The sequence below is a fragment of the Lichenostomus cassidix genome, unplaced genomic scaffold, assembly GCF_008360975.1.
Source record: "Lichenostomus cassidix isolate B80296 unplaced genomic scaffold, HeHo_3.0 HiC_scaffold_37, whole genome shotgun sequence".
NCBI lineage: Eukaryota > Metazoa > Chordata > Aves > Passeriformes > Meliphagidae > Lichenostomus > Lichenostomus cassidix.
The window spans coordinates 1771051-1792866 of NW_028147279.1; the positions used below are offsets into that span (position 1 = coordinate 1771051).

The 21816-nt window shown below is 49.7% G+C and overlaps 1 protein-coding gene and 1 long non-coding RNA gene across 2 annotated transcripts; both read right to left on the reverse strand.

Moving 5' to 3' along the window:
* Positions 1-1129: 1129 nt before the first annotated feature.
* On the reverse strand, positions 1130-21654 carry LOC146423593 (kallikrein-14-like). Its single transcript, XM_085044614.1, has 6 exons — positions 21521-21654; positions 18355-18406; positions 14552-14699; positions 11169-11494; positions 9035-9171; positions 1130-1369 (listed from the first exon to the last, which is right to left on the reverse strand). The coding sequence occupies exons 2-6, from the start codon at positions 18395-18397 to the stop codon at positions 1217-1219; spliced, it is 807 nt and encodes a 268-aa protein (XP_084900740.1). The 5' UTR covers positions 18398-18406; positions 21521-21654; the 3' UTR covers positions 1130-1216.
* LOC146423594 (uncharacterized) lies at positions 9180-10718 on the reverse strand. The gene is made up of 3 exons (XR_014847432.1): positions 10301-10718; positions 9622-10042; positions 9180-9348 (listed from the first exon to the last, which is right to left on the reverse strand). It is a non-coding gene; the product is annotated as an uncharacterized LOC146423594 (long non-coding RNA).
* Positions 21655-21816: the final 162 nt, after the last annotated feature.

A 21816-nucleotide genomic window follows, 5' to 3' on the forward strand; every position in this document is an offset into this window, starting at 1 on the left:
GTGGGGATTTTTGGGATTTTTTCGGGTTGATTTTTTGGGATTCTGTGTTGGATTTTTGGGATTTATTTGGGCAGATTTTTGGGGGAATTTTGGGATTTATTTGGGCAGATTTTTGGGGATTTTTGGGCTCTGAACTCCGGGATTTTTCGGGTGTATTTTTTAGGATTTTGGGGTGAATTTTTGGGATGAATTTTTGGGATTTCGGTGGGGATTTTTTGGGATTTATTGGGGCAATTTTCTGGGATTTTTTGGGGTGAATTTTGGGGATTTTTGGCTCAGTTCCTGGCCATGGTCTCCATCACCCAGCGGCTGTAGCGACACAGGTTGACACCTGGATTTTGGGGAGAATGTTTGGGATTTCGGCGGGGATTTTGGGGAGGATTTTTGGGATTTTGGGGTGAATTTTTGGGATTTTGGGGAGGATTTTTTGGGGTGAATTTTTGGGATTTCGGTGGGGATTTTTTGGGATTTATTTGGGCAGATTTTTGGGATTTCGGTGGGGATTTTGGGGAGGATTTTTGGGATTTTTTGGGATTTATTTCGGCAGACTTTTGGGGATTTTTGGGCTCTGGACTCCGGGATTTTTCAGGTGTATTTTTTGGGATTTTGGGGTGGATTTTTGGGATTTCAGTGGGGATTTTTTGGGATTTATTAGGGCAGATTTTGGGGATTTCGGTCTGGATTTTTTTGGGGTGAATTTTTGGGGTTTTGGCTCAGTTCCTGGCCATGGTCTCCATCACCCAGCGGCTGTAGCGACACAGGTTCACACCTGGATTTTGGGGTGAATTTTTGGGATTTTGGGGAGGATTTTTTGGGATTTCAGTGGGGATTTTTTGGGATTTATTGGGGCAGATTTTCTGGAATTTTTTGGGGTGAATTTTGGGGTTTTTGGCTCAGTTCCTGGCCATGGTCTCCATCACCCAGTGGCTGTAGCGGCACAGGTTGACACCTGGATTTTGGGGTGAATTTTGGGAATTTTGGGGTGAATTTTTGGGATTTTGGGGTGAATTTTGGGGATTTTGGGGCTCCTGGACTCCGGGATTTTTCAGGTGTATTTTTTGGGATTTTGGGGTGAATTTTTTTGGATTTTGGGGTGAATTTTCGGGATTTTGGAGTAGATTTTTTGCGATTTCGGTGGGGATTTTTTGGGATTTATTTGGGCAGATTTTGGGGATTTCGGTGGGGATTTTTTGGGGTGACTTTTTGGGATTTTGGCTCAGTTCCTGGCCATGGTCTCCATCACCCAGCGGCTGTAGCGACACAGGTTGACATACACTCCTGGCTTCCGGGGGTCGCCGCACACTCCAGGTCCCCAGGAGGTGATTCCCTGCAGGCGACCGCCGCACATCAGGGGACCTCCCGAGTCACCCTGCGGGGAAAAACGGGATTTTGGGGTGAAATCTGGGGGGAAAGGGAAATTCGGGGGAATTTGGGGGAATTTTGGGGAATTTGGGGAAATTTGGGTGAAAATTGAGGAAAATTGGTGGAAATTGGGCAAAAATTGAGGAAATTTGAGTGAAATTTGGGTGAAATTGGGGGAATGATTTTGGGTGAAATCTGGGGAAAGAAAATCTGGGAATTTGGGGAATTTGGGTGAAATCTGGGGGAAATTTGGGAAAATTTGGGTGAAAATTGGGGGAAAATGGGAAATTTGGGGAAATTTGGGGGAAAATGGAAAATTTGGGTGAAATTTGGGTGAAAATGGGATTTTAAGAAATGGGGGAAAAGGAAAATTGGGGGAATTTGGGGGAAATTGGGGAAAATTGGGGGAAATTTGGGGGAAAATTGAGGGAATTTGGGTGAAAATTGGGATTTTGGGTGAAATTTGGGGGAAAAGGGAAATTCGGAGGAATTTGGGGGAAATTTGGGTGAAAATTGAGTGAAAATTGGGTGAGAAATGGGTGAAAAATGGGAATTTAAAGCAAAATTTGGGGGAAATTTGGGTGAAAATTGAGCGAAAATTGGGTGAAAATTGGGTGAAATTTGGTGAAAATTGAGTGAAAATTGGGTGAAAAATGGGGGATATTTGGGTGAAATTTGGGTGAAATTTGGGCAAAAAATGGGTGAAAATTGGGATTTTAAAGCAAAATTTGGGGGAAATTTGGTTGAAAATTGGGAAAAAATTGATTGAAATTTGGGTGAAAATTGAGTGAAATTTGGGTGAAATTTGAGTGAAATTTGGGTGAAATGTGGTGAAAATTGAGTGAAATTCAAGCTAAAATTGAGTGAAATTTGGCGAAATTTGGGTGAAATTTAGGTGAAATTTGAGTGAAATTTGGGTGAAAATTGAGTGAAATTTGGCTGAAATTTGGGTGAAAAATGGTATTTTAAGGCAAAATTTGGGGAAAAATTGGGTGAAATTTGGGTGAAAATTGAGTGAAATTTGGGTGAAATTTTGGGGAAAAAGGGAAATTCAGGTGAAATTTGGGTGAAATTTGGGTGAAATTTGCGTAAAAAACGGGAGAAAAATGGGATTTTAAAGTAAAATTTGGGGGAAATTTGTGAGAAAATTGGGTGAAATTTGGGCAAAAAATGGGTGAAAAATGGGATTTAAGGCAAAATTTGGGTAAAAATTGGGTGAAAATTGGGTGAAAACTGAGTGAAATTTGGGTGAAAATTATGTGAAAATTTAGTGCAATTTGGGTGAAAATTGAGTGAAATTATGTGAAATTTGGGTGAAAATTGAGTACAAATTAAGTGAAATTTGGGTGAAATCTGAGCAAAAAATGGGTGGAAATGGGATTTTAAGGCAAAATTTGGGTGAAAATTGGGTGAAAATTGGGTGAAATTTAGGAAAAAAATGGGTGAAAAAAGGGATTTTATGGCGAAATTTGGGTGAAAATTGGGTGAAATTTGGGGGAAAATGGGTGAAAAATGGGATTTTAAAGCAAAATTTGGGTGAAATTTGGGTTAAATTTGAATGAAATTTGGGTGAAAATTAGGTGAAATTTGGGTGAAAATTGGGATTTTGGGTGAAAATTGAGTGAAAATTGGGCGAAAAATGGGTGAAAAATGGGATCTTATGGCAAAATTTGAGGAAAAATTGGGTGAAAATTGGGTGAAATTTGGCTGAAAGTTGAGCAAAATTTGGGTGAAATTTGGGGAAATTTGGATGAAAATGGAGTGAAATTTGGGTGAAATTTGGGTGAAAATTGGGACTTTATGGCAAAATTTGGGGAAAAATTGGGTGAAAATTGGGTGAAATTTGAGTGAAAATTGGGCAAAAAATGGGTGAAAAATGGGATTTTACAGCAAAATTTGGGGAAAAATTGGGTAAAAATTAAGTGAAATTTGGGTGAAAAATGAGTGAAATTTGGGTGAAATTTGGGCAAAAAATGGGTGAAAAATGGGATTTTAAGGGAAAATTTGGGTAAAAATTGGGTGAAAATTGGGTGAAACTTGGGTGAAAATTATGTGAAATTTGGGTGAAAATTGAGTGAAATTTGGTGAAATTTAGGTGACATTTGGGTGAAATTTGAGTGAAATTTGGGTGAAAATTGAGTGAAAATTGAGCAAAAATTGGGAGAAATTTGGGTGAAATTTAAGTGAAATTTGGGTGAAAATTGAGTGAAATTTGGGCAAAAAATGGGTGACAAATGGGATTTTATGGCAAAATTTGGGTAAAAATTGGGTGAAATTACAGTGAAAATTGAGCAAAAACTGAGTGAAATTTGAGTGAAATTTGGGTGAATTTGGGTGAAATTTGAATGAAAATTGGGTGAAAAATGGGCAAAAATGGGTGAAAAATGAGATTTTATGGCAAAATTTGGGAAAAAATTGGGTGAAATTTGGGTGAAAATATGTGAAATTTGGTGAAATTTGGGTGAAATTTGAGCAAAAATTGGATGAAATTTGGGTAAAATTGTGTGAAAATTGGGCAAAAAATGGGTGAAAAATGGGATTTTAAGGCAAAATTTGGGGGAAATTTGGGTAAAAATTGGGTGAAATTTGGGTGAAAATTGAGTGAAATTTGGGTGAAATTTAGGTGACATTTGGGTGAAATTTGACTGAAATTTAAGTGAAATTTAAGTGAAATTTGTGAGAAAATTGAGTGAAATTTGGGTGAAAATTGGGTGAAACTTGGGAGAAATTTGGGTGAAAATTGAGCAAAAATTGAGTGAAATTTGGGTGAAAATCGAGTAAAATTTGGGTGAAATTTAGGTGACATTTGGGTGAAATTTGAGCAAAATGGACCCAAATTGATCTCTTTTGACCCAAATCACCCCAAATTCTCCTCAGGTTGACCTAATTCACCCAAATCAGCCAAAAATCGATCCTGAATTGCCCAAAATTGCCCCAAAAATTGACCCCAAATGACCCCAAATTATCCGAATCCTCCCAGATTGACCAAAATTGCCCCAAAATTGCCCCAAATTGACCCAAATTTGTCCAAAGATTGTTTCAAATTGACCCAAATTGACCCAAAATTGACCCCAAATTGACCCAAATTATCCTAAATGATCCCAAAGCACCCAAATCCTCCCAAATGAACCCAAAATTGTCCAAAACTGACCCCAAATCCTCCCAAATCAATCCTGAATTGCCCAAAATTGACCTCGAATCACCCAAATTATCCCAAATTGACCCAAACTGCCCAAAATTATCCCAAAATTTCCCAAAAATTGGCTCCAAATTGACCCAAGTTGCCCCAAATTGCCCCAAATCGCCCAAAATCGACCAAAAAATTGGCCCAAATTTGCCCAAATTAACCCCAAATCTTCCCAAATCGACCCTGAATTGCCCAAAATTGCCCCAAAATTGCCCCCAAATTACCCAAATCCACCCAAATTGACCCCAAATTACCCAGAATCTCCCAAATTGACCCAAAATCACCCAAAATTGACCCCAAAATTGACTCCAAATTGCCCCAAATTAACCCCAAATCGATCCTGAATTGCCCAAAATTGACCTCAAATCACCCAAATTATCCCAAATTGACCCAAATTGCCCAAAATTACCCCAAAATTGACCCAAAATTGACCCAAATTTACCCAAAATTTCCCAAAAATTGACTCCAAATTGACCCAAATCACCCCAAATTGACCCCAAATTGACCCAAATTTGCCCAAATTCACCCAAATCCAAACAAATTGACCCAAAATTGACCAAAATTCTCCCAAACTGACCCCAAATTGACCCCAAATTAACCCAAATCAGCCAGAATCGCCCAGAATTGATCCAAATTCCCCCAAAATTCCCCCAAATCCTCCCAAATTTGCCCCAAAATCACCCAAAAATTGCCTCCAATTGACCCAAATTACCCCAAATTGACTCTAAATCACCCAAAATTGACCCAAAAATTGACTCCAAATTGACTCCAAATCACCCAAAATTGACCCCAAATTGACTCCAAATTGCCCCAAATTACCCCAAATCTCCCAAATTGACTCTAAATCACCCAAAATTGACCCAAAAATTGACTCCAAATTGACCCCAAATCACCCAAAATTGACCCCAAATTGACTCCAAATTGCCCCAAATTACCCCAAATCTCCCAAATTGACTCTAAATCACCCAAAATTGACCCAAAATTGACCCCAAATTGCCCCAAATTACCCCAAATCGCCCAAATCCACCCAAATTGACCCAAATCTGCCCCAAAATTGACCCCAAATTGACCCAAATTTGCCCAAATTGGCCCCAAATCTTCCCAATTGGATCCCAAATTGCCAAAAATTTCCCCAAAATTGACCTCAAGTCACCCAAAATTGACCTCAAATTGACCCAAATTATCCCAAATTGCCCCAAATCACCCCAAATTCACCCAAATTGAACCCAAACTACCAAAATATTCCCAAGTTGATCCCAAATTGCCCAAAATTGACCCAAATTCACCCAAATCTTCCTAAATTGACCCAAAATTGACCCCAAATTACCTCAAATCACCCAAATTATCCCAAACTGACCCCAAATCACCCAAAATTGACCCCAAATTGACCCAAATCCTCACAAATTGCCCCAAACTCACCCAAATTGACCCCAAATTACCCCAAATCACCCAAATCGACTCTAAATCACCCAAAATTGACCCAAAAATTGACCCCAAATTGACCCAAATTATCCCAAATCACCCAAATCGACCCCAAAATCGCCTGAAATTTGACCCAAATTGACCCAAATTGCCCAAAATTGCTGAAAATTCACCCAAATTACCCCAAATCACCCAAATCGACTCTAAATCTCCCAAAATTGACCCAAAAATTGACCCCAAATTGCCCCAAATTCACCCAAATTACCCCAAATCTCCCAAATCGACCCCAAAATCGCCCAAAATTGACCCAAAAATTGACCCCAAATTGCCCCAAATTCACCCAAATTACCCCAAATCACCCAAATCCTCCCAAATCGACCCCAAAATCGCCCAAAATTTGACCCAAATTGACCCAAATTGCCCAAAATTGCTGAAAATTCACCCAAATTACCCCAAATCACCCAAATCGACTCTAAATCTCCCAAAATTGACCCAAAAATTGACCCCAAATTGACCCAAATTCACCCAAATCACCCAAATCCTCCCAAATCGACCCCAAAATCGCCCGAAATTTGACCCAAATTGACCCAAATTTGCCCAAAAATTCACCTGGAATTGACAGAAATTCCTCGAATCAACTCACCTGGGAGTTCCCAAGGTCGTCTCACCTGTGCTCACCTGTGCCTCACCTGTGTCTCACCTGTGTCACTCCCCAGGTGTGCCCAGCAGGGGGCGCTCTGCACCTCCTCAGGGATTTTCTCCCATTTTGGGTGTTTTTTCCTCATTTTTTGTGGGATTTTTTCGGGGATTTTGGGATTTTTTGGGGGAATTTCGCCTCACCTGTCTCACCTGTGCCTCACCTGTGCCTCACCTGGCTCACCTGTGCCTCACCTGGCTCACCTGTCCTATCCCTCACCTGTCCATCCCTCACCTGTCCAAACCCTCACCTGGCTCACCTGTGTCATCCTCACCTGGCTCACCTGTCCCAGTCTCACCTGGCTCACCTGTCCATCCCTCACCTGGCTCACCTGTCCCAGTCTCACCTGGCTCACCTGTCCATCCCTCACCTGTCCAATCCCTCACCTGGCTCACCTGTGCCATCCTCACCTGGCTCCCCTGTGTCATCCTCACCTGGCTCACCTGTCCATCCCTCACCTGGCTCACCTGTGCCAGTCTCACCTGGCGGGTATCAGATCAGCTCCACAGCTCCCTCACCTGTCCCACACCTGTCTCACCTGTTCACCTGTCCCTCACCTGTCCCAGTCACACCTGTGACTCACCTGGCAGGTGTCGGCTCTGCGTCTCCCTCACCTGTCCCACCTGTCCCAGTCTCACCTGGCAGGTATCAGCTTGGCTCTGCAGCTCCCTCACCTGTCTCACCTGTCCCACACCTGTGACTCACCTGTCCCACCTGTCCCACCTGTCTCACCTGTCCCACACCTGTCTCACCTGTCCCAGTCTCACCTGGCAGGTGTCAGCGCGGTTCCGCGGCTCCCTCACCTGTCTCACACCTGTCTCACCTGTTCTCACCTGTCTCACCTGTCCTAGTCTCACCTGGCAGTATCAACTCTGCTCCCTGGCTCCCTCACCTGTCTCACCTGTCTCACACCTGCCCACACCTGTCACACCTGTCTCACCTGTCCCTGTCTCACCCATCACACCTGTCTCACCTGTCCCACACCTGTCTGACTCACCTGGCAGGTGTCGGCTTGGCTCTGCGGCTCCCTCACCTGTTTCACACCTGTCCCACACCTGTCCCAGTCACACCTGTCCCTCACCTGTCCCTCACCTGTCTCACCTGTCCCTCACCTGTCCCAGTCACACCTGGCTCACCTGGCAGGTATCTGCTTGACTCCACCTCACCTGTTTCAAACCTGTCTCACTCACCTGACAGGTATCTGCTTGGCTCCCTCACCTGTCACACACCTGTCCCACCTGTGCAAGTCACACCTGTCCCACCTGTCACACCTGTCTCCCCTGTCCCAGTCTCACCTGACAGGTGTCGGCTGTGCTCCACGGCTCCCTCACCTGTCTCACACCTGTCCCACCAGTCTCACCTGTCTCACCTGTCCCACACCTGTCCCACACCTGTCACACCAGTCTCACCTGTCTCACCTGTCCCACACCTGTCACACCAGTCTCACCTGTCTCACCTGTCCCACACCTGTCACACCTGTCTCACCTGTCCCACACCTGTCCCACCAGTCTCACCTGTCTCACCTGTCTCACACCTGTCCCACCAGACTCACCTGTCCCAGTCTCACCTGTCTGACTCACCTGGCAGGTGTCAGCGCGGCTCCGCGGCTCCCTCGCCTGTCTCACCTGTCCCACCTGTCCCAGTCTCACCTGACAGGTGTCAGCGCAGCTCCGTGGCTCCCTCACCTGTCTCACCTGTCTCACCTGTCTCACCTGTCTGACTTACCTGGCAGGTGTCGGCTCAGCTCCACATCTCCCTCACCTGTCCCACCTGTCTCACCTGTCTCACCAGTCTCACCTGTCCCACACCTGTCCCAGTCTCACCTGGCAGGTGTCAGCGCGGTTCTGCGGCTCCCTCACCTGTCTCACACCTGTCTCACCTGTCACACACCTGTCCCAGTCTCACGTGTCCCAGTCTCACCTGGCAGGTGTCAGCGCGGCTCTGCGGCTCCCTCACCTGTCACACCTGTCTCACCTGTCACACACCAGTCTCACCTGTCCCAGTCTCACCTGTCTGACTCACCTGGCAGGTGTCGGCGCAGCTCTGCGGCTCCCTCACCTGTCACACCTGTCCCAGTCCCACCTGTCCCACCTGTCCCACACCTGTCTGACTCACCTGGCAGGTGTCGGCGCGGCTCCGCGGCTCCCTCACCTGTCCCACACCTGTCCCAGTCTCACCTGGCAGGTGTCGGCGCGGCTCCGCGGCTCCCTCACCTCTCACACCTGTCCCAGTCTCACCTGGCAGGTGTCGGCGCGGCTCCGCGGCTCCCTCACCTGTCCCACCTGTCCCACACCTGTCCCAGTCTCACCTGGCAGGTGTCGGCACGGCTCTGCGGCTCCCTCACCTGTCCCACACCTGTGACTCACCTGGCAGGTGTCGGCGCGGCTCCGCGGCTCCCCGGCGCACACCATGTTGGGGGTGATGGAGTTCGGGTAAACGCGGCGACAGGTGTGCTCAGCTATGATCCTCACCTGGCTGCAGTGCAGGTCCTTCGGGAACGTCACTGAAACAGACACACCTGAGTCACACCTGGACAGGTAAAACTTACCTGAGGTCACCTGGCTGCAGTGCAGTCCTTGGGGAATGTCACTGTGAAATAGATACACCTGAGTCACACCTGAGCTCACCTGAGTCACACCTGAGCTCACCTGAGTCACACCTGAGTCACACCTGAGCTCACCTGGGCTCACCTGGGCAGGTAAAAACCTGAGCAATTAACACCTGGACAGGTAACAGCCACACCTGGCTGGAGTCACACCTGGGCAGGTCACACCTGGCTGGGCTCTCACCTGGGCAGGTAACACCTGGGTCACACCTGAGTCACACCTGGGCTCACCTGGGCAGGTCACACCTGGCTGAGGTCACACCTGGCTGCAGTGCAGTCCTTGGGAAAGGTAATTCTGAAATACACCTGAGTCACACCTGGACAGGTAATACCTGACTGGGGTCACACCTGGGCGGGTAAAAAACTGAGCAATTCACACCTGGGTCACACCTGGGCAGGTAACACCTGTCTGAGGTCACACCTGGCTGCAGTGCTGTCCTTGGGAAAGGTAACTGTGAAACACACCTGAGTCACACCTGAGTCACACCTGAGCTCACCTGGGCAGGTAAAAACCTGAGCAATTCACACCTGGGTCACACCTGGGCAGGTAATACCTGACTAGAGTCACACCTGGGCAGGTAAAAACCTGGACAGGTAACACCTGGGTCACACCTGGCTGAGGTCACACCTGGCTGAGGTCACACCTGCACAGGTCACGCCTGGACAGGTAAAATCTTGGACAGGTCACACCTGTCTGAGGTCACCTGGCTGCAGTGCAGTCCGTGGGAAAGGTAACTGTGAAATACACCTGAGTCACACCTGAGCTCACCTGGGCAGGTAATACCTGACCAGGATCACAGCTGGGTCACACCTGTCTGAGGTCACCTGGCTGCAGTGCAGTCCTTGGGAAAGGTAACTGTGAAATACACCTGAGTCACACCTGGGCAGGTAAAAACCTGAGCAATTATCACCTGGGTCACACCTGGGCAGGTAATAACTGACTGGAGTCACACCTGAGCAGGTAAAAACCTGGACAGGTAACAGCTGGGTCACACCCGGCTGAGGTCACACCTGGCTGAGGTCACACCTGGGCAGGTAATACCTGAGAACGAACACCTGGGGTCACACCTGGGCTGCTCACACCTGAGCTCTCACCTGTGCCAGGTAACCTCCCCGTTTCCCGCCCCTCACCTGTGCCCAGGTGAGCTCCCCAACCCCTCACCTCTGCCAGGTAAAGCCTCACCTGTCCCTCAGCTGCCCAGGTGTTCCCTCAGCTCTCTCACCTGTCCAGGTGTTCTCACCTGTCCCAGGTAACTCTCACCTGTCCAGGTAAATTCTCACTTTCTGGGCTGGTGGTCGATCCCCAGGTAACTCTCACCTGCCTCACCTGCCCAGGTGACTCTCACCTGTCCCACACATCTCACCTGTCCAGGTGTCCCGTCACCTGTCTCACCTGTCCCATCACCTGTCCCAGGTAAGTTCTCAGCTGCCCAGGTGTTCTCTCACCTCTCTCACCTGTCTCTCACCTGTCCAGGTAACTCTCACCTGTCCAGGTAACTCACCCTCGGGGCTGGTGGTCGATCCCCAGTTATCCCTCACCTGTCCCACCTGTCCCAGGTAACTCTCACCTGCCTCACCTGTCTCTCACCTGTCCTAGGTGTTCTCACCTGCCCAGGTAACTCACCTTCCGGGCTGGTGGTTGATCCCCAGGTAACTCTCACCTGTCTCACCTACCCAGGTAACTCACCTGCCCAGGTGTTCTCTCACCTGTCTCTCACCTGCCCAGGTAACTCACCTGTCTCTCACCTGCACAGGTAACTCACCCTCGGGACTGGTGGTCGATCCCCAGGTAACTCTCACCTGTCTCACCTGCCCAGGTGTTCTCTCACCTGTCTCACCTGTCCAGGTAACCCCCCACACCTGTCCCAGCTAACTCACCTGCGCAGGTCACTCACCCTCGGGACTGGTGGTGGATCCCCAGCCGCTGATCTGGCAGGTGGTCCCAGGTGCGGCACACCTGTGCGCCAGGGGCAGCGGGCTCACCTGGCGGCTCAGGTGTGCAGCTACCTGCAGCCGCAGCAGCATCAGGTCGCCGTCCTTGGAGGTCTCGTTGTAGCCCGGGAAGCGGAAGGAGCGCAGCGACAGCAGCCGCTGCTCACCTGGCGCAGGTGAGGCCTCACCTGGCGGGGGGAGGGGCGGCGGGGAGGAGCCCGGAGGAGCTTCGGCCTCACCTGGGCGCACCTGGGGCTGGGAGCGACCGCCGAGGCGCACCGTGATGGGGCTGGGGGAGAGATGGACAGGTGAGATATGGACAGGTGAGACACCTGGGACAGGTGAGATGGACAGGTGAGATTATGGACAGGTGAGACATCTGGGACAGGTGAGATGGACAGGTGAGATATGGACAGGTGAGATGGACAGGTGAGACATCTGGGACAGGTGAGATTATGGACAGGTGAGACACCTGGGACAGGTGAGATGGACAGGTGAGACACCTGGGACAGGTGAGATGGACAGGTGGGGTTACGGACAGGTGAGATGGACAGGTGAGATTTTTGGGACAGGTGAGATGGACAGGTGAGATGGACAGGTGATGGGGCTGCGGGGAGAGACAGGTGGGACAGGTGAGACACCTGGGACAGGTGAGATTATAGACAGGTGAGATTGTGGACAGGTGAGATGGACAGGTGAGACAGCTGGGACAGGTGAGGTGGGAATAATGGGACAGGTGAGGTTATGGACAGGTGAGATGGATAGGTGAGGTTATGGGCAGGTGAGAGACAGGTGAGACAGGTGAGATGGGAATAATGGGACAGGTGAGATGGACAGGTGAGAGAGCACCTGGCACAGGTGAGGCACAGGTGAGGCTCAGGTGAGGCTCAAGCACCACCTGAGCCATTCCCACTTCCTCCCCCTGTCCCCAGGTGTCCCCAGGTGTGCCCAGGTGTGTCTCAGGTGTGTCCAATACCATTACCTGTCCTTACCCAGGGGCGTGGCAGTGGGCAGTGCCCAGGTGAGTTCCCATCCCCCCAGGTGTGTTCCCCATGCCCAGGTGTGTCTCAGGTGTGTTCTGTCCATGCCCAGGTGACGTCCCTCCATCCCCCCATTCCCAGGTGTGCCCAGGTGTGCCCAGGTGTGTCCCAATGTGTCCCAGGTGTGCCCAGGTGTGTCCAGGTGTATCCCAGGTGTGTCCAGGTGTGTCCAGGTGTGTCCCAGGTGTGCCCAGGTGTGTCCCAATGTGTCCCAGGTGTCCCAGGTGTCCCCAGGTGTGGCCCAGGTGTGCCCAGGTGTGTCCCAGGTGTGCCCAGGTGTGTCCCAATGTGTCCCAGGTGTCCCAGGTGTCCCCAGGTGTGGCCCAGGTGTGCCCAGGTGTGTCCCAGGTGTGCCCAGGTGTGTTCCTATCTCCCCCAGGTGAGCTCCCCATGCCCAGCCAGTCCCGTTACCTGTCCGTACGCGGGGGCGTGGCAGTGGGCAGTGCCCAGGTGTGCCCAGGTGTGTTCCTGTCTCCCCAGGTGAGTTCACCCTCTGCCCAGGTGTGTCCCCAGGTGTGCCCAGGTGTCCCGTTACCTGTCCATACCCAGGGGCGTGGCAGTGGGCGGCGGTCAGGTGTGCCCAGGTGTGTTCCCATCCCCAGGTGTGTTCCCATCCCCAGGTGTGTTCCCATCCCCCCCAGGTGTGTCTAGCTATGTCTCAGGTGTGCCCAGGTGTGCCCAGGTGTCCCCAGGTGTGCCCAGGTGTGTCCCCAGCTGTGTCTCAGGTGTGCCCAGGTGTGCTCAGGTGTATCCCAATGTATCCTAGGTGTCCCCAGGTGTGCCCAGGTGTGTCCAGGTGTGTCCCCAGGTGTCCCGTTACCTGTCCATACCCGGGGGTGTGGCAGTGGGCGGCGGTCAGGTGAGTTCCCATCCCCCCCAGGTGTGTTCCCATGCCCCCCAGGTGTATCCCAGGTGTGTTTTTCTCCCCCCCAGGTGTGCCCAGGTGTTCCCATTACCTGTCCGTACCCGGGGGCGTGGCAGTGGGTGGCAGTCAGGTGTGTTCAGGTGTGTTCCCATCCCCCCCAGGTGTCCCCAGGTATGTCTCAGGTGTGCCCAGGTGTGCCCAGGTGTGTCCCCAGCTGTGTCTCAGGTGTGCCCAGGTGTGCTCAGGTGTATCCCAATGTATCCTAGGTATGCCCAGGTGTGTCCCAGGTGTGTCCCCAGGTGTGCCCAGGTGTCCCGTTACCTGTCCATACCCGGGGGCGTGGCAGTGGGCGGCAGTCAGGTGTGCCCAGGTGTGTTCCCATCCCCCCAGGTGTCCCCAGGTGTGTCTCAGGTGTGCCCAGGTGTGCTCAGGTGTATCCCAATGTATCCTAGGTGTGCCCAGGTGTGTCCCAGCTGTGTCCCCAGGTGTGCCCAGGTGTCCCGTTACCTGTCTGTACCCGGGGGTGTGGCAGTGGGCGGCGGTCAGGTGTGCCCAGGTGTGTTCCCATCCCCCCAGGTGTCCCCAGGTGTGTCTCAGGTATGTCTCAGGTGTGCCCAGGTGTGTCCCCAGCTGTGTCTCAGGTGTGCCCAGGTGTGCTCAGGTGTATCCCAATGTATCCTAGGTATGCCCAGGTGTATCCCAGCTGTGTCCCCAGGTGTGCCCAGGTGTCCCGTTACCTGTCTGTACCCGGGGGCGTGGCAGTGGGCAGCGGTCAGGTGTGCCCAGGTGTGTTCCCATCCCCCCCAGGTGTGCCCAGGTGTGCTCAGGTGTGTCCCCAGGTGTACCCAGGTGTGTCCCCAGGTGTGCCCAGGTGTCCCGTTACCTGTCCGTACCCGGGGGCGTGGCAGTGGGCGGCGGTCAGGTGTGTTCAGGTGTGTTCCCATCCCCCCCAGGTGTGTCTCAGGTGTCCCCAGGTGTGTCCAGGTGTATCCCAATGTATCCCAGGTGTGTTCCCATCCCCCCCAGGTGTGCCCAGGTGTACCCAGGTATCCCCAGGTGTGTCCCCAGGTGTGCCCAGGTGTGTCCCCAGGTGTGTCTCAGGTGTCCCCAGCTGTCCCCAGGTGTGCCTAGGTGTCCCGTTACCTGTCCATACCCGGGGCCGTGGCAGTGGGCGGTGCTCAGGTGTGCCCCAGGTGTGTTCCCATCCCCCCCAGGTGTACCTAGCTGTCCCCAGGTGTATCCTAGGTGTGTTTTTCTCCCCCCAGGTGTCCCGTTACCTGTCCGTACCCGGGGGCGTGGCAGTGGGTGGCAGTCAGGTGTGCCCAGGTGTGTCCCTATCCCCCCAGGTGTATCCCAGGTATGTCTCAGGTGTGCCCAGGTGTGTTTTTCTCCCCCCAGGTGTGTCCCTATCCCCCCCAGGTGTCCCGTTACCTGTCCGTACCCGGGGGCGTGGCAGTGGGCGGCGGTCAGCACCCACCTGGGCGCCACCAAGGTTCCCCCGCAGACGAACCTGCGGCCGCGGAACAGCGCCGCCTGCCAGGGCGGGGCACAGGTGTGTCCCTCCAGCACCCAGCGGGGCGCCCGCGCACCTGCCGGGGCACAGGTGAGACATGGGGACTCCCAGGTGAGGATTCAGGGGTCACGGGGGAAATTTGGGGAAAAAATGTGGAATTTGGGGGATTTTGGGGCTCCCAGGTGAGGTTTGGAATTTCCCAGGTGAGCTTTGGGGTGAATTTTGGGGATTTTGGGGTTCCCAGGTGGATTTTAGGATCTCCCAGGTGAGCTTTGGAGATTCCCAGGTGAGGTTTGGGATGGATTTTGGGGTTCCCAGGTGAGCTTTGGGGTTTCCAGGTGAGATTTAAGGTGAATTTTGGGGATTTTGGGGTTCCCAGGTGAGCTTTGGGATCCTTCAGGTGAGATTTGGGGAGAAATTTGGGAATTTTGGGGTTCCCAGGTGAGGTTTGGTGTCTCAGGTGAGTCAGGGTGTGGCACAGGTGAGACTTGGGAGTTCCCAGGTGGATTTGGGGTGAATTTTTGGGATTTTGGGGTTCCCAGGTGAGGTTGGGGATCCTTCAGGTGAGATTTGGGGGAATTTTGGGGTTCCCAGGTGAGCTTTGGGGTGAATTTTGGGGATTTTGGGACTCCCAGGTGGATTTGGGGGATCTCCCAGGTGAGCGTTGGAGGTTCCCAGGTGAGGTTTGGGGTGAATTTTGGGGTTCCCAGGTGAGCTTTGGGATGTCTCAGGTGAATTTTTGGGAATTCCAGAAAAAAATTGAGGGAAAAATGTGGAATTTTGGGGGTTTTGGGGTTCCCAGGTGGATCTGGGGGATTCCAGGTGAGATTTAAGGTGAATTTTGGGGTTCCCAGGTGAGGTTTGGGAGTTCCCAGGTGGATTTTAGGGTGAATTTTGGGGATTTTGGGGTTCCCAGGTGAGATTTAAGGTGAATTTTTGGGATCTTTGGGGTCTCAGGTGAGTCAGGGTGTGGCACAGGTGAGAATTTGGGGTTCCCAGGTGAGATTTGGGATGAATTTTGGGGATTTTGGGGTTTCCAGGTGAGATTTAAGGTGAATTTTGGGGATTTTTGGGGTTTCCAGGTGAGCTTTGGGGTGAATTTTGGGGTTTCCAGGTGAGTTTTGGTGTCTCAGGTGAGGTTTGGGAGTTCCCAGGTGGATTTTGGGATGAATTTTGGGGATTTTGGGGTTCCCAGGTGGATTTTGGGATGAATTTTGGGGAATTTGGGGTTCCCAGGTGATGTTTGGGATCTCCCAGGTGAGCTTTGGAGGTTCCCAGGTGGGTTTTGGGGTGAAATTTGGGGATTTTGGGGTTCCCAGGTGAGGATTTGGGGTGAATTTTGGGGATTTTAGGGTTCCCAGGTGAGGATTTGGGATCCTTCAGGTGAGATTTGGGGGAATTTTGGGGTTCCCAGGTGAGGTTTGGGGTGAATTTTGGGGATTTTGGGACTCCCAGGTGGATTTGGGGGATCTCCCAGGTGAGCGTTGGAGGTTCCCAGGTGAGGTTTGGGGTGAATTTTGGGGTTCCCAGGTGAGCTTTGGGATCTCTCAGGTGAATTTTTGGGAATTCCAGAAAAAAATTGAGGGAAAAATGTGGAATTTTGGGGGTTTTGGGGTTCCCAGGTGGATCTGGGGGATTCCAGGTGAGATTTAAGGTGAATTTTGGGGTTCCCAGGTGAGGTTTGGGAGTTCCCAGGTGGATTTTAGGGTGAATTTTGGGGATTTTGGGGTCTCGGGTGAGTCAGGGTGTGGCACAGGTGAGAATTTGGGAGTTCCCAGGTGAGATTTGGGATGAATTTTGGGCACTTTGGGGTTCCCAGGTGAGGTTTGGGGTGAATTTTGGGGATTTTAGGGTTCCCAGGTGAGGTTTGGGATCCTTCAGGTGAGGTTTGGGGTGAATTTTGGGGTTCCCAGGTGAGTTTTGGTGTCTCAGGTGAGGTTTGGGATTTCCCAGGTGGATTTTGGGATGAATTTTGGGGATTTTTAGGTTCCCACGTGGATTTTAGGATCTCCCAGGTGAGCTTTGGAGGTTCCCAGGTGGGTTTTGGGGTGAATTTTGGGGATTTTGGGGTTCCCAGGTGGATTTGGGGATGAATTTGGGGTGAATTTTGGGGATTTTGGGGTTTTCAGGTGGATTTTGGGGTGAATTTGGGGGATTTTGGGGTTCCCAGGTGAGCTTTGGGATGAATTTTGGGGATTTTTGGGTTCCCAGGTGAGGTTTGGGATCTCCCAGGTGAGCTTTGGAGTGAATTTTGGGGAATTTTGGGGTTCCCGGGTGAGATTTAAGGTGAATTTTGGGCACTTTGGGGTTTCCAGGTGGATTTTGGGATGAATTTTGGGGATTTTTGGTGTTCCCAGGTGAGCTTTGGTGTCTCAGGTGAGTCAGGGTGTGGCACAGGTGAGGTTTGGGAGTTCCCAGGTGGATTTGGGGATGAATTTGGGGTGAATTTTGGGGATTTTGGGGTTTTCAGGTGAGCTTTGGGGTGAATTTGGGGTTTTTAGGGTTCCCAGGTGGATTCTGGGGATTCCAGGTGAGGGTTTGGGGTGAATTTTGGGGATTTTTGTGGTTCCCAGGTGAGATTTCAGGTGAATTTTGGGCACTTTGGGGTTTCCAGGTGGATTTTGGGATGAATTTTGGGTGATTTTGGAGTTTTCAGGTGAAGTTTGGTGTGAATTTTGGGGGTTTTGTGGTGAATTTTTGGGATTTTGGGGTCCCAAGCAGATTTTGGGGTGAATTTTGGGGTTTCCAGGTGGAATTTGGGGTGAATTTTTGGGATTTTGGGGTGAATTTTGGGGATTTTTTTGGGGTGAATTTCACAATTTTGTGGTGAATTTGGGGGATTTTGGGGTGAATTTCACAATTTTGGGGATTTTGGGGTGAATTTGGAGGATTTTGGGGTTTCCAGGTGGATTTTGGGGTGAATTTTGGGGATTTAGTGTTTTCAGGTGGATTTTGGGCTGAATTTGGGGTGAATTTAGGGGATTTTGGGGTGAATTTGTGGGAATTTGGGGTGAATTTTGGGGATTTTGGGGTTTCCAGGTGGAATTTGGGGGATTTTGGGGTGAATTTTTGGGGATTTTGGTGTTTTCAGGTAGAATTTGGGGTGACTTCAGGTGATTTTGGGGTGAATTTTTGGGATTTTCGTGGTGAATTTCCCAATTTTGGGGTGAATTTTTGGGATTTTGGGGTGAATTTGGGGATTTTGCAGTGAATTTTGGGTGGAATTTGGGAGCGTTTTGGTGTGAATTTTTGGGGATTTTGGGGTGAATTTTGGCAATTTTGGAGTCCCAAGCAGATTTTGGGGTGAATTTTGGGATTTCCAGGTGGATTTTGGGGTGAATTTAGGGGATTTTGGGGTGAATTTTTGGGATTTTGGGGTGAATTTGGGGTGAATTTTGGGATTTTGGGGTTTCCAGGTGGATTTTGGGGTGAATTTTGGGGATTTTGGGGTGAATTTTTGGGGTGAATTTGGGGATTTTGGTGTTTCCAGGTGGAATTTGGGGGATTTTGGGGTGAATTTTGGGGTCCCAAGCAGATTTGGGGGTGAATTTGGGGGATTTTGGGTGAATTTGGGGATTTTGGGGTGAATTTTGGGGTTTCCAGGTGGACTTTGGGGATTTTGGGGTGAATTTGGGGGATTTTGGGGTTTCTAAGTGGAATTTTTGGGATTTTGGGTGAATTTGAGGATTTTTGGATGAATTTTGGGGTGAATTTTGGGATTTGGGTCTCACCTGAGGCCGCAGGCAGCAGCAGCAGCAGCAAGAGAAACTTCATCCTGAGGAGCTGCAGGAAAATGGGGAAAAATGGGAATTTTGGGGGAAAAATTGGGAGGTTTTTTGGGAAAAATGAGAATTTTGGGGGAAAAATTGGGAATTTTGGGGGAAAAATTGGGAAATTTGGGGGAAAAATTGGGAATTTAGGGGGAAAAATTGGGAATTCTGGGTGGAAAAATGAAATTTTTGGGGGGGAAAATTGGGAATTTCAAAAGGAAAAATAGAGATTTTGGGCAGAAATTGGGAATTTTGGGGAAAAAATGGGAATTTGGGGCAGAAAAATGAGGATTTGGGGAAGAAATGAGAATTTGGGGCAGAAAAATGGGGAGAAAATGGGAATTTAGAGGGAAAAATGGGAATTTTGAGGGGAAAAATTTGGAATTCTGGGCAGAAATTGGGAATTTTGGGCGGAAAAATGGATTTTTTTGGGCAGAAAAATGGGAATTTCAGAAGGAAAAATTGAGATTTTGGGCAGAAATTGGGAATTTTGGGGGGAAAATGGGAATTTGGGGGGAAAAATGGGAATTTGAGGAAGAAAAATGAGGATTTTGGGGGAAAACGGGAATTTGGGGCAGAAAAATGGGGAGAAAATGGGAATTTAGAGGGAAAAAGGGAATTTTGGGGGAAAAATGTGAATTTTGGGCAGGAAAATGGGAATTTCAGAGGGAAAAATGGGAATTTTGGGTGGAAAAATTGGGATTTTGGGAGGAAAAATGGGAATTTTGGGTGGAAAAGGATTAAAGGGAAAAAGGAGAAAAATAGGAAAAAAGGGGAAAACGGAAAAAGAGAGGAAAAAAGGGGAAAAAGTGGAAAAAATTGAAAGAAAAAGGAAAAAAAATTGTAAAAATGGGAAAAGGTGGGAAAAGGGGAAAAAAGAGGGGAAAGGAGGAAAAAAGGGAAAATGGGAGAAAAAGGGAAAAAGAGGGAAAATGGGAAAAAAATGGGAAAAATGGGAAAAAATGGGAAAAAAGGAGGAAAAAAGGAGGAAAAAAGGAAGAAAAAAGGAGGAAAAAAGGGTGAGAAAAAGAGGAAAAAATGGGGAAAATTGGGGAAAATTAGGGAAAAATAGGGAAAAGGTGGGAAAAGGGGAAAATGGGGGAAAAGGAGGAAAAATCGGGAAAAAAGGAGGAAAAAAGGGGAAAAAAGGGGAAAAAAACCGGGAAAAGTGGGAGTGGGGGAGGGGCAAGGAGGGGGAGGGGCGGGAAAGGGAATTGTGGGAATTTTGGGAATTGTGGGAATTGCGGAAATGGCGGGCGGAGAGGCGGAACCCCAAAATTCCCGAGGAAAATCCCAAAATTCCTAATGAAAACCCAAAAATTCCCAATAAAAAAGCCCAAAAATTCGCTCAGAGTTCCCAAAATTCGCTCGGAATTCCCGAAATTCCCTCGAGAACCCAAAAATTCCCAATAAAATCCCCAAAATTCCCTCGGGAGCCCCAAAATTCCCAAGGAAAACCCCAAAATTCCCAACGAAAATCCCAAAATTCCTAATGGGAAAACCCAAAAATTCCCTCGGGATTCCCAAAATTCGCTCAGAATTCCCAAAATTCGCTCAGAATTCCCAAAATTCGCTCAGAATTCCCGAAATTCCCTCGGGAGCCCCAAAATTCCCAATAAAAACCCCCAAATTCCCAAGGAAAATCCCAAAATTCCCACCGAAAATCCCAAAATTCTCAATGAAAAAAAAACCCCAAAAATTCGCTCAGAATTCCCAAAATTCCCAATAAAAATCCCCAAAATTCCTCCCAAAAAACCCCCAAAAATCGCCTCAGAATTCCCAAAAATCGACTCGGGATCTTCCCAGAACTCCCCAAAATCCCCTCGGGATTCCCAAAATTCCCTCAGAATTCCCAAATTCCCTCAGAATTCCCAAAATCCCCTCCGGAAACCCCAAAATTCCCAATTGGAAACCCCAAATTTCCCCCAAAAATTCCCTCCAGGATCCCCAAAATTCCCCCAAAATCCCCTCAGAATTCCCCAAATTTCCCTCAAAACTCCCAAATTTCCCCCAAATTCCCACCAGGAACCCCAAAAATTCCCCCCAAATTCCCAAAATCTCCTCAAAATTCCCTCCAGGAACCCCAAAATTCACTTCGGAACCCCAAAATCTCCGCAGAATTCCCAAAATTCCTCTCCAGGAACCCCAAAAATTCCCTCAAAATCCCCAAATTTCCCCCCAAATCTCCTCCAGAAACCCCAAAATTCCCCCCAAATCCCCCCCGGGAACCCCAAAATTCCCCCAAACCCCCCAAAATCCCCCAATTTTCCCCCAAAATCCCCTCCGGGAACCCCAAAATTCCCGAATTTTCCCTCAGAATCCCCAAAATCTCCTCCCGGAACCCCAAAATCCCCCAGAATTCCCAAAATCCTCTCCAGGAACCCCAAAAATTCCCTCAGAATCCCCAAATTTCCCCCCAAATTCCCTCCCGGGAACCCCAAAATCCCCAAAATCCCCCCAAAATCTCCTCCCGGAACCCCAAATTTCCCCCAGAATTCCCAAAATTCCTCTCCAGGAACCCCAAAATTCCCTCAAAATCCCCAAATTTCCCCCGAAATCCCCTCCAGAAACCCCAAAATTCTCCCAAAATCCCTTCAGGGAACCCAAAATTCTCCCAAAGCCCCCAAAATTCCCGAATTTTCCCCCAAAATCCCCTCCGCGAGCCCTAAAATTCCCCCAAAATTCCCGAATTTTCCCTCAGAATCCCCAAAATCTCCTCCCGGAACCCCAAAATCCCCCAGAATTCCCAAAATCCTCTCCAGGAACCCCAAAAATTCCCTCCAAATCCCCAAATTTCCCCCGAAATTCCCCAAAATCCCCGGGAACAATTCCCCAAACCCCCGAAATCCCCCAAATTTCGCCCCAAAATACCCTCCGGGAACCCAAAATTCCCCCAAAATTCCCAAAATTTTCCCTCAGAATCCCAAAAATTCCCCCAAAATCTCCTCCGGAACCCAAAATCCCCCAGAATTCCCCCAAATCCTCTCCAGGAACCCCAAAATTCCCTCCAAACCCCCAAATTTCTCCCAAATTTCCCCCAAATCCCCCCGGGAACCCCAACCTCTCCCCAAACCCCCCGAAATCCCCCAAATTTGGCCCCAAAATCCGGATTTTCGGGATTTCCCACCTGCCGGGCGCTGCCGGTTTTCCCGGGAAGAGGAGGAGGAAGAGAAACTCCAACGCCTTTCGCTCTAATCCCAAAAATCCCTTCCGGCTCCTGCCGGGGCGGAGAGAGCCCGAAATCCCAAAAATTCCCAAAAATCAGCCGGGAGGAGAGGAATCCTGGGAAATCGGGGAGAAATTCCCAAAAAAATGGGTAGAAATGGTGAAAAATAGCTACAAATGGAGGAGAAAGGGTTAAAAATGGGGAGGAAATGGTTAAAAAATCCCCAAAAAATCCCAAAAATTCCAAAAAAAATCCGG

Bases quoted from the DNA above. Each gene is read 5' to 3' on its own strand.
- LOC146423593 (XM_085044614.1), bottom strand. From the start codon at position 18,397: ATGAAGTTTCTCTTGCTGCTGCTGCTGCTGCCTGCGGCCTCAG. The intron at 11,495-14,551 runs GTACGGACAGGT...TCTCTCCCCCAG, and splicing joins GCCCACTGCCACGCCCCCGG to CCCCATCACGGTGCGCCTCG. The intron at 1,370-9,034 runs GTGAGTCACAGG...TTTTCCCCGCAG, and splicing joins GCCGCGCCGACACCTGCCAG to GGTGACTCGGGAGGTCCCCT.